The 16,247-nt window shown below is 36.5% G+C and overlaps 1 protein-coding gene across 1 annotated transcript in view; it reads right to left on the bottom strand.

The window, feature by feature from the left end:
- OTOGL (otogelin like) overlaps positions 1-16,247 on the bottom strand; it is a 92,983-nt gene that overhangs the window by 43,209 nt on the left and 33,527 nt on the right. The window contains exons 25-28 of the mRNA XM_048934180.1: positions 15,126-15,233; positions 13,876-14,014; positions 1,207-1,341; positions 593-739 (exon numbers count right to left, since the gene is read on the bottom strand). Of these exons, the coding sequence (XP_048790137.1) occupies positions 593-739; positions 1,207-1,341; positions 13,876-14,014; positions 15,126-15,233 (529 nt within the window). The remainder of the gene's footprint in view (positions 1-592; positions 740-1,206; positions 1,342-13,875; positions 14,015-15,125; positions 15,234-16,247) is intronic.

Raw genomic sequence — 16,247 nt, 5'->3', positions numbered from 1 at the left:
TCCCTGCATCATGCCCTTAACCCTGTCACAGTATACTTACGTGGTTTAAATGTCAGTTCTTGTCTAGATCCTTTCTTGTAACTCATTTTCTTAAATTTATACTCAAGATATGACACCATCCGTTCATCTCAGCAGCTTCCTCTGCAAATCAGTGTTCAGTTCCACCATTAGCCTAACACAACCTGCGCTATAAATGAGCCCTCTTCTACATTGAGAGCTATGTATTTACTGCAGATTCATTTCCACTGTTCTCAGAAATTGGGAAAATACGTGAGGTAACTCAAATCTAATCCTCTTTTCCCACTCCTAAATTAACTTTGAGTCAGAGTTGAATCACTGTACATCTTCAAGGTTACAATGTGTGGAGCAACAGAGTAAACCTGCACGTAGAAACCACCCCTTTCTCTTCAGGGCTCCAGTCATTAAATCACATCCTCAGTCATATTTTACCTGGAAAACACTAACAGCTGTTAAACTGCTATATCACTAGGAAGGCAAGTCAAGAAGAAAAGCTAATCGCAGCGATTCATGAAGGTACAACATTAACAACATTGAGAACTACATAAAATCCCTAATTTTTATTTTAGCTCACCTTCCATTGAGGTCCAACTGTAACATGCATCATGGTCTTCTTATCCCACAGAATTGTAATATCCTGTTCCGGAAAGTGTATCACAGTATAATATCCAGCCATCCAAAGCTGATAGTTGGATTTGTTTTCCTGTCCCCTCAAGGTACTCTGACAAAAATGGATATTATTTAGATCTAATAACATAATTCTACCACAGCCAATTAGTAATGTAAAGTGTATACAAAAGCATACTTTATCTGCACTGTATAGCTGAATCAATACTATTACTAGAAATGTTGTTTAATACTTTGATATCCTGTGTTTTGGATTATTCAGGTTTGCTTTCATTATGTACTTTGATTTAACTTTCAAAACCAAATGGTGCAAAATAAATCTCAGCATGGTTTGACTCCTTGAGGTTTTAGATCAGTCTTCTTTGTATGAAAAAGAGAACTTGAAGAAAACTGTGAAAAAACAGTATTTTTTCTGGGAGCTGACGCTTTATCCAAGCCTAGACACTTATACTGCATCAACCCAGACTGGGAGATATTTTCCAAAAATATGTTCCTTTACAGTCATAACTTCAGAATAGTTGTCTTGAAAGGCTACCCAAAAAAAGAAAGAAAATAACTAACCTGCTTCTCAGAAAGTTCACTAAAATAAATCTCAGAGTCTCCAACAGCGATGAAAATATTCTTCGAGCAAACAATATCATTATCAAAGCACTTTTTGTTCTGAGCAATTACAGATATATTTGAGTTGTCTGTGCTCTGCAACATGAAGAAGAAATCATCATTTCACTTACAGATTCAACTGTGCTTTGTTCCTGCATATTTATTCAAGCCTCATCATCAAAAAACAACTTAATGTTTTCACGTCTTCCAAATTAAATTCAAGAAAAATAAAGGAACTGTGTTTTAAATTCTAAGATGTACCCTCAACAAACTCAGATTTGGAGTTAACAGAAAGAACCATTGCACTTAATAGTGAGATCCTGTTCTAAGGACTTAACAAACTTATAGGATTGATCTAGCCCTAAAATAAAGGTCTGGTTTAGTCTTTTAAAACATGCTTATATGTAGAATCCAAGACTTACTGCACAGTATGGTTGTCAAAATTGAGACATGTTATTAAAAGAGTTTTATTTTTGGACCAAGGTACTTGAGATCCAGCAGTTCATATTTCTGAAGCCAAGAAACCTTCCATCTGTCAGTAGTAGATAAAACTATTTTTTTTTACAACCATCCATCAAAATTCAGAAACCCATGAGTCATGCTCATTGAAGCAGGGAAAGGTTTCTGCTGATAATTTGTTTGTGAGTGGGTTTTTTAATAATTGTTTAGTTTTTTAACATCTAGAAGTATCATCTATTCTGTTGTGTTTTAGTTTACCAGAGGGCTGGTATCTCACATTCAAATATAAGCCATGCACTCCCAAGCCTGTATCTGTTGGCTTTTTTTTTACTTCTTTTATTTTACTTCTGTATCAACACTTGCAAATCAACAAGATGCAGTAACTATGCACAAGACATGAGAGAGCTATCTTCATAACATTAATATGTCAGTAACAATGCTTCTGAAAACAGTTTAATTTTCAATCACATTCAGTCCTACAGTCATTACAGACCTGTGACAGATATGAAATAAAAATCCTGGAGGTGGCAAGCTCTGTGTATGAACTCTGAGTCATTCAGTCCCATAGGAGACACTTGGGTAGTTCTAAAAACAGAACGATGTTTAAACTTGTCTTTTTACTCCCACCCTTCCTTAAGCCCTCTCTGAGAACATGACTAGCTAGAACTAATTGCAGATGCTAATGGGAACAGTGGACAAAGTGAAAACGTTGGCTCTCAACAGCTAGCCAGTGTTGGGACCTCCTCCTGGCTCCAAGCAGTGCTCTTGGAGAACTCCGCTAAGCCAGAACAGGAGGGATTGCTGCCCTAGTTTGCTCCCTCAGCACCTCTCCCCAGAGCTTCAATGCATCCCTGTAAGACACAGGGAGCACACCCCTAACTACTTATTCCTTCTGTGCTTATCAGAGTTCAAGAATGAAAAAACATATCAGCAATTGTTTCTCATCAGTGGGAAATACTGAACATATTCCTGCTGCAGGAGGCAGCCCTTTTTTCTTTTTTTTTCTTTTTCCAATAAAAGCTAAGGTGACAAGGCTGTTTTAAAGAACACTTTCAAATTGAAAAAAAAAAAAAAAATCTGGAAAAAAAAAAAAGACAAAACCAAAGTGTAGAGGAATTTTTGGTGCCATGCTGAGGTGCTGCAATTTTGCAGCCCCGAGTCTGGCATGGTTCACAAGCCAGAGGGTACTGCTGGTTGGCATACAGGAGACTCATGCAATGAGCATAAAGTACAGGAGACTGCTAGCAAGCTTTATGTTACCACGACATCTGGGTTTAAGAAGCAGGTGGGTTGTGTGTGTTAGCAACACAGCAGTTAAGATGGGTTAGGTAAGGATGAGATGCCAGTGGTAAGGGGCTATAAGACAGCTCTTCACCATTTAGCAGTGAAGCTCAGTTTAAAAGCAGTGGAAGAGTGCTTTCTTTAGGGAAGAGTGAAGTTCATCTGTCCTGTTATAACATTTTTTTAGGCTGCACTCAGAATAAAATTGGTCACTACCATTTTGGGAAATACACCGCGTTTTAATTAAGCCATGCTTGCTGCTGGAGTCAATCCAGTAATTACTCGTCTCCGAGTCAGATAACAGCCCAAAGCATTTTTGGATTTATTGAAGGTGATGTGGTAAATTAAAAAGGAGACAAACTCATTAGTTTGGTAGATAGAATGCAAGCCGATCCATCCTATGCTGGCCAAGTGAAAAGTGAGCAAGGAAGATACTTCCCTGCCATGAGTGAGTTCAGAAAGGGGCTTAGCTTGCAGTCTGTGGGTCTGACTGATGCCTGGAACATCATGGGCTGTTTTCATTGTAAAGTTAATTCCTCCTCTGTTATCTTAGCCTCATTAAAAGAGGGTCCTCTGTGTTAATAGGGAAGCAATGACTTCACTGTAAGAAAAGAGATGGAGGGCTTTATTTTAAATAAGGACAGATAATTCAGGCTAATTATCCCTCAGTAAAAATACACCTTTTTTGGCAATGAAGACAAGTCTTTGGAGCAGCACTGGGTAGCTGTATTAGCTTTGCTAATTGAAACTGCTGCCTGTGCCTTCTGACAGTCCAGGCCAATCCCTTTGGCTGAACAGCATCAACACACTCGAGGCACAAAGTTTTTGTGTATTGTTGGGATTTGAGCCAAGGGTAAAAGTTGAGTTATATTTCAAGTTAACTCTGCAGCAGGGAGAAGGCTGGAGACAGGGAATGTTTTGCTGACCAAAGCCAGAACAGGGAGTCCTGAAGACATGTGAAGTACTTCCTTACTTGTAGAACTGCACGTTGGTGTTAAATTACTGGAAATGGAACAGGATGGAAATATAGAGATGGGAATGCAGTGTGATGTTGTTTAGTAGAACTACAAGTAAAACAAACATTTAAGAAACAAAGCAGTTTCATCAAATAGTGCATATTCTGTATATTCTCTCTTTCGCTTTAGATCTTAGACCTAAGCCTAAATATAAAAACATATTTATGTATTATGTTTCTCTTGTGGCTCAGTGCTTTCAAGATAAGATATGCTTTACATACAGACCCTTGCCATACTCTCCAATCATCTCAATTTAACAAAAGGGGTTCTTTTCCCAATCGTGCAGTACCAACAAAATTCAAATTACTCCATTGCTATGATGGTCTTCAAATTAGTCAAGTTCCATCTCTCTAAACTGTAAACTGTATGTGGAACCACATAGCTGTGCAGACCAGCCTTTGTCACTACTGTTGGAAGAATGTCCGAGTAGATACTAGGACCATGTCTAATAAATAGCAAGGTGCTAGGGGGCATTGTTGCTTTTCTTTCTATCTTTCTTTCTTCTTCTATTTTTTTTCTTTTTTTTTTCCTTTTTTCTTTTTCTTTCCTTTCTTTTTTTTTTTTTTTTTTTTTTTTTTCACAGTCTCTTTCCAGGGCAGAGTTGTTCTTTACCTTTTTAGGTAAAATGCACCCGAAAGGGGATGTACTACAGTTCATCATGTGAAACCTACTTACGCTGACAGAAACTAGAAATAAAATGGTTTTCCCACTGCAAGAGTATCTTCCCACGTAAATTACCATATCCAGCCTGTTCCAACTTAATATCAGTTTCTTTGTGATAACATAGAGTTGCCAAGCAACAAGGAAGACAGAGTCACAGATCTGGGCAGTCAGTCAAGGGCTCATTGTCAGTCCTGCTTCTCAGAACATTCTTCTTCTAGACTTCGCTGCACTTTTTTTCCATATTCCTTCCTGTACAAAAAGGCATAGTACTTCTATCTTTTTTTAAGTAGCACTTGGGAATGGTAGGGCTTATTTTTGATAGAAACTTTCTATTTCAATATCCCATTAGAAATTTATATCAACCAATAACAAAACTGTGCACCACTCTGACACAGTCCCACAGTGCAGCCTGGGAGAAGACAGCTTATAGGTGGCAGTGTTTATTTTCTTAGAAATTTTCATTAAAATCTCTCTAATTCCATTATTAATAACCTGATTTTCCCTTTTTTTCTGCGTGTTTTGTTTCCTTCCGTATGCTAACTTGCAAACTAGGTGTCCACAAAATCTAGGGACATCAGAGAACTGGACAGAGACAGATACAGATCAGCCCTGTTTTCCTTTTGTTTTCATAATCCATTAGAAGTTTGCATATGTAGTCACATAAACAAACATACGCAATAAGATTGAAATATAATGTAAAAAATAGACATTAATTCAAAAAGTAGAATTTTCTTTCTTCTTCCTGCATATTTTAAGAGAAGCACTATTAACGCAACTCAGACAAGCTTTTGGAAACTTTAGAATTAGTTTGGTGGTTTTTCACTGCAATCAGAGTTTCTTCGAAGTAACGTAACATTTGAAACCATTACTTCAGCAAGCTTGAGGCACGGAGAAGTATATTAGCATCATAGGCTAATTTTAGTGAGCACTTAAGTACAGATACTAAAGTGTTTTTGGAGAGCAGGCAAATGACTTGGCACCCTACATGATCTTTCTCCACTAGTTCCTTGTGCCATTTTATAGGGCGGTTCATCTCCAGATAATCGGTGAAAACATTAATTACTCCAAACACAGTCACGGTTTACACCAGGAAGCACTTCTGATTGGAAGGCTTCTTTCTTTTTGCTCCTATGATAATTTCTCCTGTGTCATTTCAAAACAATACAGATACATTATGTATAACTTTATTTAATCCCTCGTTTTGCAGCCTGTTCAAATCTGTGTCATCAGTTTTCCCCATAGATTTTCAAACTTTGAAGCAATATTGTCCAAAGTCAGCAGATGGCACTGATACATGCTGTCTCAGTTTAGGAGGAAGTCCACATAAGTGTTGAGATGCAACATAATGGGAAGGATAGTAAGTGATGCTCTCACAGGAAAAAGAAAAGGAGTAATATTATCTTTTTTTCTCCAGATGTTCTGTATTTCTATACAAATATTTTAAGGCAAGAAAAATTTAGAACTAAGAATCTAAGAGCTAAGTTGCTCATGCACATGCACACAAATTATTTCATTTTCTCAACATCTGTGTCAGATCATGTTATCATTTGCAGTTAAAATATGACAAAGAAACTTGCAATAAGCCTATGGGATGTGATACATTCCTACTACTGCAGTACAATTGAGTAAAGATGGAAGAGACCAACTGAATAGAATCACTGAAAAAATTCAGATTATCCCAGCTACCGACTCATTCTCAGACTACTTACAGATGTTTGCTGAAGCTTTCTTTTTTCTTTAAAAGTGACTTCCCAAAATGATAAAATCCAGATAGAATAAACTCTCAAGGACTCTTGAGAAAGATCCATTGCAAGTATGTGTATATTTATACAAGCAATAGGAAAGATAAATCATCATATCAGTTTTTCTACATTGCAGTGATATTTTGTATTAATTTTATGGCAGTGTCTTCCAGAGTTTTATCAATAATATTTTTAAAATTCAGATAAATATCATAAATCTACACCTAAAAATGTGCAGTATGTAACAGGGAATATTTTTCTTGACGAACTTCATACCATTCTTTTCTAGTCAGCATTTCTACAGTTTTGCAATTTTGGTGAAATTAAGTAGAGATAGCTGTGACAGGCTTGGGTTTTCATTTTTTTTAATATATTTTAAGAGAAATACAGTAAGACTTGAGAAGAGATCCTTTAAACAGATTTTCTTTTGCTTTACTTATTTAGTTTTGCCTGCTTGTGTATCAGATTTGGCTTCTGCACAGGTCACATCACTGCAATCCTTTTCTAATTAAAAATGAGATATCCTGAAGATTAAGGTTTTGGGAACATTCAAGTATTTCTTTCTAAGTGACACATTCTGAAACACAAGCTGTTCTTATATAGAAATCAGCAGCGCAGTTGATGCCATTTTTAAATATCTAAATAACTACTAATATGGAACTTGTTTGTATTGTACTGATATATACTGCATGATAAAGAAAAACATTTTATTGCTGTTCATTTGTACTGATAAAGCATAACAGAATAGAAAAAAAAAAAAAGGGGAAAAAAAAAAAAAAGGATAGGATAGGATACAATGGTGATAAATTTGTCCAACAAATGAAGGTCTGGACACAAAATCTGGAACTTGCAAAAAAACACCTTTTTTTTTTTTTTAGATTTAATGAACATTAAATGTGTTTATCTGTACTGCTCTAGGCTGAAGTTTAGTTTCCATGCATTCAGAAACAAAAATACTCATATCCTAAATTAAACCAGAGTAACTTTAATGCCCATCTAGCTTCCAGAGTGAGAGGCCATAAAGTGCTAAGCAGCCCCTATGTGTGACTTGCCTGAGCACCCTCTTCCATTTCTTTGCTGACAACATATTATACAACTTCCTGATACAGCTGCAAGATGCTACTTTTTCCTCACCTTTTACTGCTTTATCAGTAGAATGTGGGCATCAACCATTTGCAAAACTTTACCCAATATAGGGGACCTAACTGAGGCAGCCATTCTTATGGTGATCTGGCTTTTCCTACAGTCATCAGATTATATTTTAGAATCAGTATAGGCAAAGGACTGATGGATGCTGAACATTAGTCCATTAGCAAAACTCCAAGGTGAAAAGGTCACTTTCTTCAAACTGAGTGGTTACTACATGGCAAGATCCTTAGAAAGAAGGTTTAATGTCTGAGGCAAAGCATGCTCCTCCAAATTTCCAGCCTTGTGGCAAGAAACTTCCCCCAAGCCTTTCTTGGAAACCGTCCATGCTAATCTGCACAAACTGAAAGAAATCTTTCCTTTGTTGGAGGATAAAAGTGATTCATTCACTGCATAATTTAATGGTCTGAAGAATCAGGTGGTGGAGACAGAAAGGCATGTAGAGGTAATTGAGTCCGAAATCATTGATCTAGAGAAAATGGAAGCAGACCATAAATCCATTGCCAACTGTAATTAAATCTTCTGCTCACAGATGGGATAGAACAAATAGAAAAACATGTACAAGCCAATGTTATCTGAGCTCTGAGCTGCCCAATTGAAGACTAGGATCGAAGAGTTGTATTCTACAGGGATCTTGATTCTGACCCTTGCTGGACTTCCAGAGACACTGAAAATAGGGGACATCCAGAATGATTTCTTCTAAAATAATGGGGTTGATAGAAAGCAAACAGCTGGTGTTTTAGCAACTAGGCAAACTATTCACAGTAAATAATATTTTCCCTGAAAAGTAGCCTCCCTGTTTTGGACATTGATTTGCACACAAATCAATGTCTAGAAAGGCATCGTTATTTCTACACACATAATGTTGCTATAAATTACCTGACAAGCATGTATGGATCTACAGTCCTGGAACGAATGATGATGAAAAATGTTGAGCAAAAATAAATTAATTAAATATTATAAAAAGATAAGTGAGATATAGGCTACTTCTACCTCTTCAGACGTGTCAAATAACTGAAGAATTGTTGCTTTGTGCAGGGTTGCTGCACCTTACACACAACCATCCTTTAATGAATTTAGCAATCCAGTTAAATACATCAGCAACTAACAGGTGAAATATAATCAGCACATCAATCAAATTAAGCATTTGAACAAAAAGAGCAAAAACTAGGAGCTTCAAAATTGTGTCAAGTTACAAAATAAAGCATATGCAAGAAAAGAGCTTCCTTACTGTATTCTTCAGGCCAGCTAGCTATCTAACACATGGGATTGCTCAGCAGTAGGATAATAATTTGGGAAACTGTGATACTGGCTTGGATCATGTTGGGTTAAATAAACCTCTTTCTCATCAAATGGGCTCCCATGTGGTGTCTCTTGACCCTTCTAATTGGCATAACTAGTCAATTATTTCAACAATCTCTGGTGTTACTTTCATGGTCCTTCAACACATTAAAACTAGTGGCAGCTTTGTCTTTAGAAGAGTCTTCATGGTTGCAACAAAAAGATTTAAAAAGTAGCTTTAATATGGTGAAGAACACAGTCCCTCTAAACTATTCTTTGAAGTCAAATCAGAGAAAATATAATTCTATTTCTTGAAAGAGAACAAGTCTGAGGGGCTCTGAAGTGCAAACATACTGACTGTATACACCTCAGTAAATAATATATTGAACTGCATGACTGGAAACCACCAGTAGGGTAGAAAGAAGGGTAGAAAGAAGACCAACATATATAATAGATAGTAATCTTACTGTAAAAGCAAAAGTTCTATGCAACAGGCAAGTAGAAGAAATATACTACAAGTATACAGAACACTAATTAGAAGTTTGCTAGAAAGTATCACTTTGTTTGGGAAAGAACGCAGTATCACTGAAGACAGAAGACAAGCGGTAAAATGGAAGAAATCAGGGTATTTAAATATTTTTAATCAGGAAATTGGCTGGCATGATTTCATCAATACTCTCTAGATAAAACTAAGAGTTTACATGATCTACACTGATAATAGAAAAACTAGATGGTTTTCTGAGGTATTCTTGTTGCTTGTTTTTTTCTCCTTTCAAATAACTGAAGCAAGGTTAGAAGCAAATATTGATGTATTCTCTGTGAATGTCACCCACCCATACATAAACTTTACTTCTCAGTGTGTAAGGTAACTCCTAACTCCTTTGTATCTTGTTATGAAACATTACTGCCCTAATATTCGTGATTGGTGAATTAAATAGTCATGGTCATTGTCTGAGTAATGTATACATATCTGTTGAAATAGCTATAAAGGGCTTTTTCATTTACCTACTATTGCCTTAAAAACATCTGAAAGGTGATATTGGTGTTAAAAACAAAGTTTAAAGTTTCATAATTGGCTGAAAATCAATACTTGATTTTTCCCCCACTGGAGCACAAGAGTTCGTTATTGAAAGCATAATAGATAGTAAGGATGACTTCTTTAGTAGAGAGCAGTAAAGTGACAAATTGAAAGGCTGTTCAAACATATCACCTTCAGGGAGGCTAATAGCCAAATGAAACTGCATGCTGGTGAGGTGGATGGGAATGGTGTTTTATCCTGCCACCAGGGACATGGGATCCAAATGATAATTCTTGGACTCAATTCTATGTCAAAGTATTAGTATGTCAATAAATTTATTGTAGTTTTAGTTTCTGTTGTTGCACTACTATGGCATCTTTGTTTAGAGTATTAAGATAGCAGAGATGAAATTGTCCAGTTCCCAAAGGAAAAAAAAATAGGAAAATGACAAGGAAAAGGACAAAGTTATTACAGTCTTGTATATATGTATATATACAATATATATATTATATATATATATGCATATACACATACATTATTATGATCATGTCAGTTTAAATTTCAAATTTTTGATGAGCCTTTTACATGTTATCCATAAAAATCAAACTCAAAACAGTACTGAAAACTACCAGTAAATCAGTGAATTTTGCAGTAATAACTATCAAATCTGTGATGCACTGTAATACCTTGCATGCAGTTATAACCTGAAGAACACAGCACATATGTAAGTTTATTTTTAAGCAAGAAATGTAGATATGTTGGTTTATAGGATAAGTAGCATGGTTTAGGAGACAAGGCTTCCCTGGACATCTCTGCCTGCCAGGGTGTTAGGTAAGACATTTAAACTTTGCAACTTCATATGCTTTCCCACCTTTCATCTGACTTGTCTGTTTGGATAACAGGTCATAGGAGACAAGGCTCTCTAATATAACTCCTGTATAAAGAGAAGCTCAAGGGTGATTCATTATATTACTCTGACACTGCTATTTATGAAACAACACTGCACATGGCCAAAATACATCTTAGGATGATTATGAAAAGACAGTCAGGGAACCCTCTCCTCTGTTGAAAGAGCACTTGCTCATGCTATCATGTCTGCACACGTAGTGCATTTTAACCACATCAGTGTGTGGTTAATACTGCCCACACATATGTCCTATCACTGTGGTGTAACTGTATACACGCAAATAAAAGCCTATGTGAAATTAGAGTATGGATAACACCTTTGATTATCACTCAGGTTGCCACTAGTAAGATGACAAATATATCTGCCTTTTGTATTTTTCTCGCATAAAATTTAATCCCTACATATTAATAGTAATTTAGTACCTATCTTCATGACAGCATAATCACAATTGGAAAAGAGTCCAGCGGAGGGCCACGAAGATGGTGAAGGGCCTGAAGCATCTCCCCTATGAGGAAAGGCTGAGTGAACTGGGTCTGTTCAGCCTTGAGAAAAGGAGACTGAGAGGGGACCTGATCCAGGTCTATAAATATCTAAGGTGTGGGGGGCAGAATGGCGAGGCTGGACTCTTTTCAGTGGTGAGTGGAGACAGGACAAGGGGAAATGGCTGGAAACTGGAGCATAGGAAGTTCCGCACAAATGTGTGCAAGAACTTCTTTACAGTGAGGTGACGGAGCACTGGAACAGGCTGCCCAGGGAGGTGGTGGAGTCTCCTTCTCTGGAGATGTTCAAGACCTGCCTGGATGCCGACCTGTGCGACCTGCTGTAGGGAACCTGCTTTGGCAGGGGGGTTGGACTCGATGATCTCAGGAGGTCCCTTCCAACCCCTACAATTCTGTGATTCTGTAATTTTTTGCTATGTGCACTGATCTGCATTTTTCATTCTATCACGTAGAGTTTTCTGCTATAAAATACTCCTAAATTTTTGGTGGTCTGCTTCTGTTTCAGCTGTTCAGACTGCTTCTGTACCATCAGCACTCTTTCAGCTCAGTCTCCACAAAACCTTTTCAAAATGGTTTCTGAAGATGTTGAACAGAGCTTTCAGCATAGATCCCCATGGGAGGTCTCTGAGTTCGCTCAGTTCTTAAAAAAAAAAAAAAAAAGATTATTTATTCTTGTCCTTTAACTTCTCAGATTTAATTTAGAGCCTGGATTCTAAAAAATATTTGTCAAAAAATGTCTCCAAAAGTTTTTAAGTCTGAAAATACGCATACATTGACCTGATCATCCTTATCCATTTACTTATTATCTTTACCAAATAACTCAGAAGATTCAACTCCTGTAACATTTTTTAACAAAAAGAACTCAATTCTCCCCCAGTATCACGTTATTATCTTTGTAATAACTTCAATCCATTCCCTTCATATGGAAATCAGATGTGCTGGTCTATTCCTGCCAAATTCAGTCAAGAAGCTCTTATAAAATATTTGGTTATACTCCCATCTTCCATTCCTCTGATTCCAGGATTACACATCACATAGTTCATCAATTCTGTATTTTAGTTCCTTCAAAGCTCCTGGGCATCTGCCCACAGTCCCATCTTCTAATTCTTTTTATTTGCCCCTAAAACTTTTCCGAACATTTCACATTTAAAAATGAGCCCACAGATATATCATCTCTTCTAGACACACTTATGCAATGCTTGATTTGTTGTCAACATTCCTTCAATATAGATCAAGTTTTCCATACACTAAAGAGAACTGAAAAATCATGAAAAAAATTAAGCCATACTTTCTCATTGCCTCGTACTAAGTATGAGGGAAAAATCTCTGAAAGCTGAAAAATAGATCTACACAGGCAGCTGTCTCATCACTTAGTTTACCATGTTCACCTGATGAAAGGACTACTTGCAGTGTTCCTTCTACATGCCTTAATTATGTGACTGGCAATTTTATTCTTGGACTCCAAATGATCCACAGGTTTTATTTCCAAATAGGTGTTTTCATATGCTGCAGAGTAGTAGGTGACATTTGATTGTAAAAGGAAAATATTCACACTAAGGTTTGATGGCATAAGAATTAATAATTGACAGTCCAACTTTCTACCTTATCATATCATAGAATCATAGAATCACAGAACGGCCAGGGTTGGAAGGGACCTCAAGGATCATGAATCTCCAACCCCCCTACCACATGCAGGGCCACCAACCTCCACGTTTAATGCTAAACCATATAGGCAAGATGATTTTACAGGTGAAGTAAACTCTAATTTTTTGCATAAATGGATTTTTTGCATTAAAGGAAGAAGGCTTTTACCAAGGTTCAAGTGTCTAAAAGAGTAAGAACTATTTTTCTGAGACTACATGCTACATACTAGGAGTTTTCTGTGATGTATTCTTATAGAAAAAAATCTGGGGCCAATCTATTTTACTTCACAGCTGTGAATACTCTTCAGAACTGTACATGAAATAAACTATTTGCAGTAGTTCTTTTCAAGAAACCACTCTTTTTCTTACAGTTAGACATTTAGGGTTGACAGAAAATGAATATTGTTCTAAACACCTTATTATAAATCAGAACAGACTCTTAACCTTAATAATAGCAACAATGATAACAAACAATAGCGTTGTTAGTAATAGAATATATTTCTAAATGTCAGTAATGGTATTTTTAAACAAAAAAAAGGCTAGCAATGTACTGTAAATGTGTGCTCTGAGGAACATTAGCGTGCAGCTGCCAGACAATCTTAATGAAGGATTTCATTGTTCAATTATGAAATCATTGTGTTTGATATGAGTATACACATACACTCCAGATCTGATGCAGATCACTCACATCTAGCTGTAGAGCAGCTTCTATAGTGCCATTCTTCCCTAATTATGATGAAAGCATGGTTAGGGTAGAATAGAAAGCATTGATTTCTATACTTTTCCAGACCATGCAGTTACGTAATGACACACCATTGGTCCATTTTCAAATGAACAAGAACACAATATCACTGACAGAATCGTCCTTTGGATGCACCTGTTTTTTTAATGTTTGATTCTATATATTATCTCCCGATGTTCCAAATATTTGTCGTCTCATGGAAAATTTGAACATATATGAACAGTCCTCCTACCTTTAGCAGGTAAGCTTGGCAGTCACTGGCGTAATCATACTCCAGGCCATCAAAGGTATAATAATGTCGATCTCCATAAATAGTGCATACAGCAGGACAGGGGTAACTAGTGCAATTGAATACCCCTCTCCGACAAACACTGTAAAGAAAAGCAGCAATCAGTATCTTCTTTTTATTTTTTAGGCCTTGAAGTGCAGAGCTATGCTGTGGATTGCCTTTGAAGTTCTTATTGACAGTGGCAGAAAAGTGTTGTGTTTTGTCAGCAGCATATAGATACAGCTTCCATTCACAATCAACCATTACGAATGGAACATATTCATTAAAAAAAAAGTATTTTTTCTTAAGAAATATTGATGGTTTTTCTGAGATGTAAACTACATACATTCAGTGCAGAAGACATCCAGTTGTTACATGTAAGATTTCAGGGTATTAGACTAATGGAACAGGCTTAAGAAGTAAATGTTCATACTTGGATGGATTACTTCCCCTGCCAGCTACATTCAGTGAGCAGCACAAATTTGTTCCAAGGTAGGAGTCCTAAAAATACTGACAGCCTTTAGTTGTGCATATATAAATCTATAAGCTCAATCAATTTGCCAATGATGTTTAAAAACCGTTAGGCCAAACTTTCTTTTTTTTAATAACTCTATATTTACTGAAGTAAAGATAAAGATAGATATTTTGGCTAGTAAATTATAAGGGATGAAAAACTCTTTTGTGTTAACGTGAGTCAGGTTCTTCAGAAAAGATGCCAGGAACTATCCCATTTTCTGATACTAATGTTGGTTTTTTATTTCCTTTCTCTTTTTTTATTGTCCATCTCCTTTCCTTATGGTCCCACGTACTGAATGTTAAACTCACACTGCAAGCTATCCAGATCCCAAGAAGGAGATAGTTTATCATTGTTATATATTTAATTTCCCTTTTTTGTCCCTGGTTCTCTTTCCTGGTATTCTATTGCCAAAGACGTGTGCAATCAAACATTTGATCTTGATGACTTTTTAACTGAAGTTACAAAAAAAAAAAAAAGAAACTGAAAAACTGAAGTTATCTGCCGCTTCCTTTTCAGACAAGAAGCTTTCATACAAAAGTTTTTCTACTTTTTCAAGACTTTGAGCTTAATAAAAGATATTTCTTCCAACTGTCTTTAACAAGCATAAACATTTTTTTTATTTTCAACATACTCAACACATTTTCTATGTCATTTTCACTGTGTGATTAGACAAGTATGCAAAATACATGCCACTCACCAGGTGTAACAAGGCGTAGCTATCACTTCTCCTGATAGAAATTCCCTATCTTTCCAGGTGCATGGACAACTGTCAGGAATATAACACTTCCCTCTATGCTCAGCCATCCTTTAAAATAAAAGAATTACTAAGATAAAAATGTAAGTTCACAAGTACATCAGTACAGCTCAATGAAAAACAATAGTTTTTCTATGACATCTTGTAAACATTAATGTATTTCTGTGTTAAAATATAATTATTTTATAACTCTAATGCTCTCTAAAGCTAACTCCTAGTTGAGGCAGAAGCAAAGGAGTAGGAAGAATAGCTAGAAAAATCACAGAATCACAAAGTGATTGAGGTAGCAAGAGGTCTCTGGAAATCATCTGATCCAAACCCTCTTCTCAGGCACAGACACCTAAAGTCTGTTGCCTGGGACCAAATCCAGCCAGCTTCTGAAGATTTCCAAAGAGGGAGACTTAAATAGCTATGCTTGAAATCTGTTCATCACTAGAGCTTAGTCATCTGCAAACATTACAAGTTTCTGGAAGGGGATTTCTAACTGTCTCATTACACTGTGATCTGTGCACAATCAATGTATTGTCAGCAGACCATCAACTACCATTCAGTGAAATAAAATTAAATACTGATTAAAAATGGTTACCACCCCACTTAAGATCAAATTGCAGCAATTCGCACAGCATATTTGGCTCTTCAAATCTGAAAGTGCACACAGTAGGTATGGGGGGAAAAAGGAAAATTTGAGGGATAGTAGATGTTCTTAACTATCTTACTTTGATTTGACACCTGCAGAGCTCAGTAGACTGTTTCTGAGCGACAAATCCAAATATGTGAGTGGAGAGAACAGAAACTTCAACTAAGTTCAAAAGAGCAAAGAGATTATGAAGGGGAGGAGAGTAGGATCCATCTTATACCCCTCCCCTTTTTCCTGCCTCATCAATACCATAAGCCTGCCATAATACCATAAGAATCTAGGTGAGACAATTACTTGCACAGTAAGCAGGAACACAGATGGTTTACTTCATGGTTTTATGTCATGTTTGTTTCTATGTTCACATATAGTGTGCAAGTGCTAGGGGTCATCTCCTGTCCAGACAGCCCAAATAACAGTTGGTAAGATTA

The sequence above is a fragment of the Lagopus muta genome, chromosome 1 (genome assembly GCF_023343835.1).
Source record: "Lagopus muta isolate bLagMut1 chromosome 1, bLagMut1 primary, whole genome shotgun sequence".
In the NCBI taxonomy this organism is placed as follows: Eukaryota; Metazoa; Chordata; class Aves; order Galliformes; family Phasianidae; genus Lagopus; species Lagopus muta.
The sequence above is the reverse complement of the archived record's forward strand: the minus strand, read 5'-3'. Positions and strand labels throughout refer to the sequence as shown.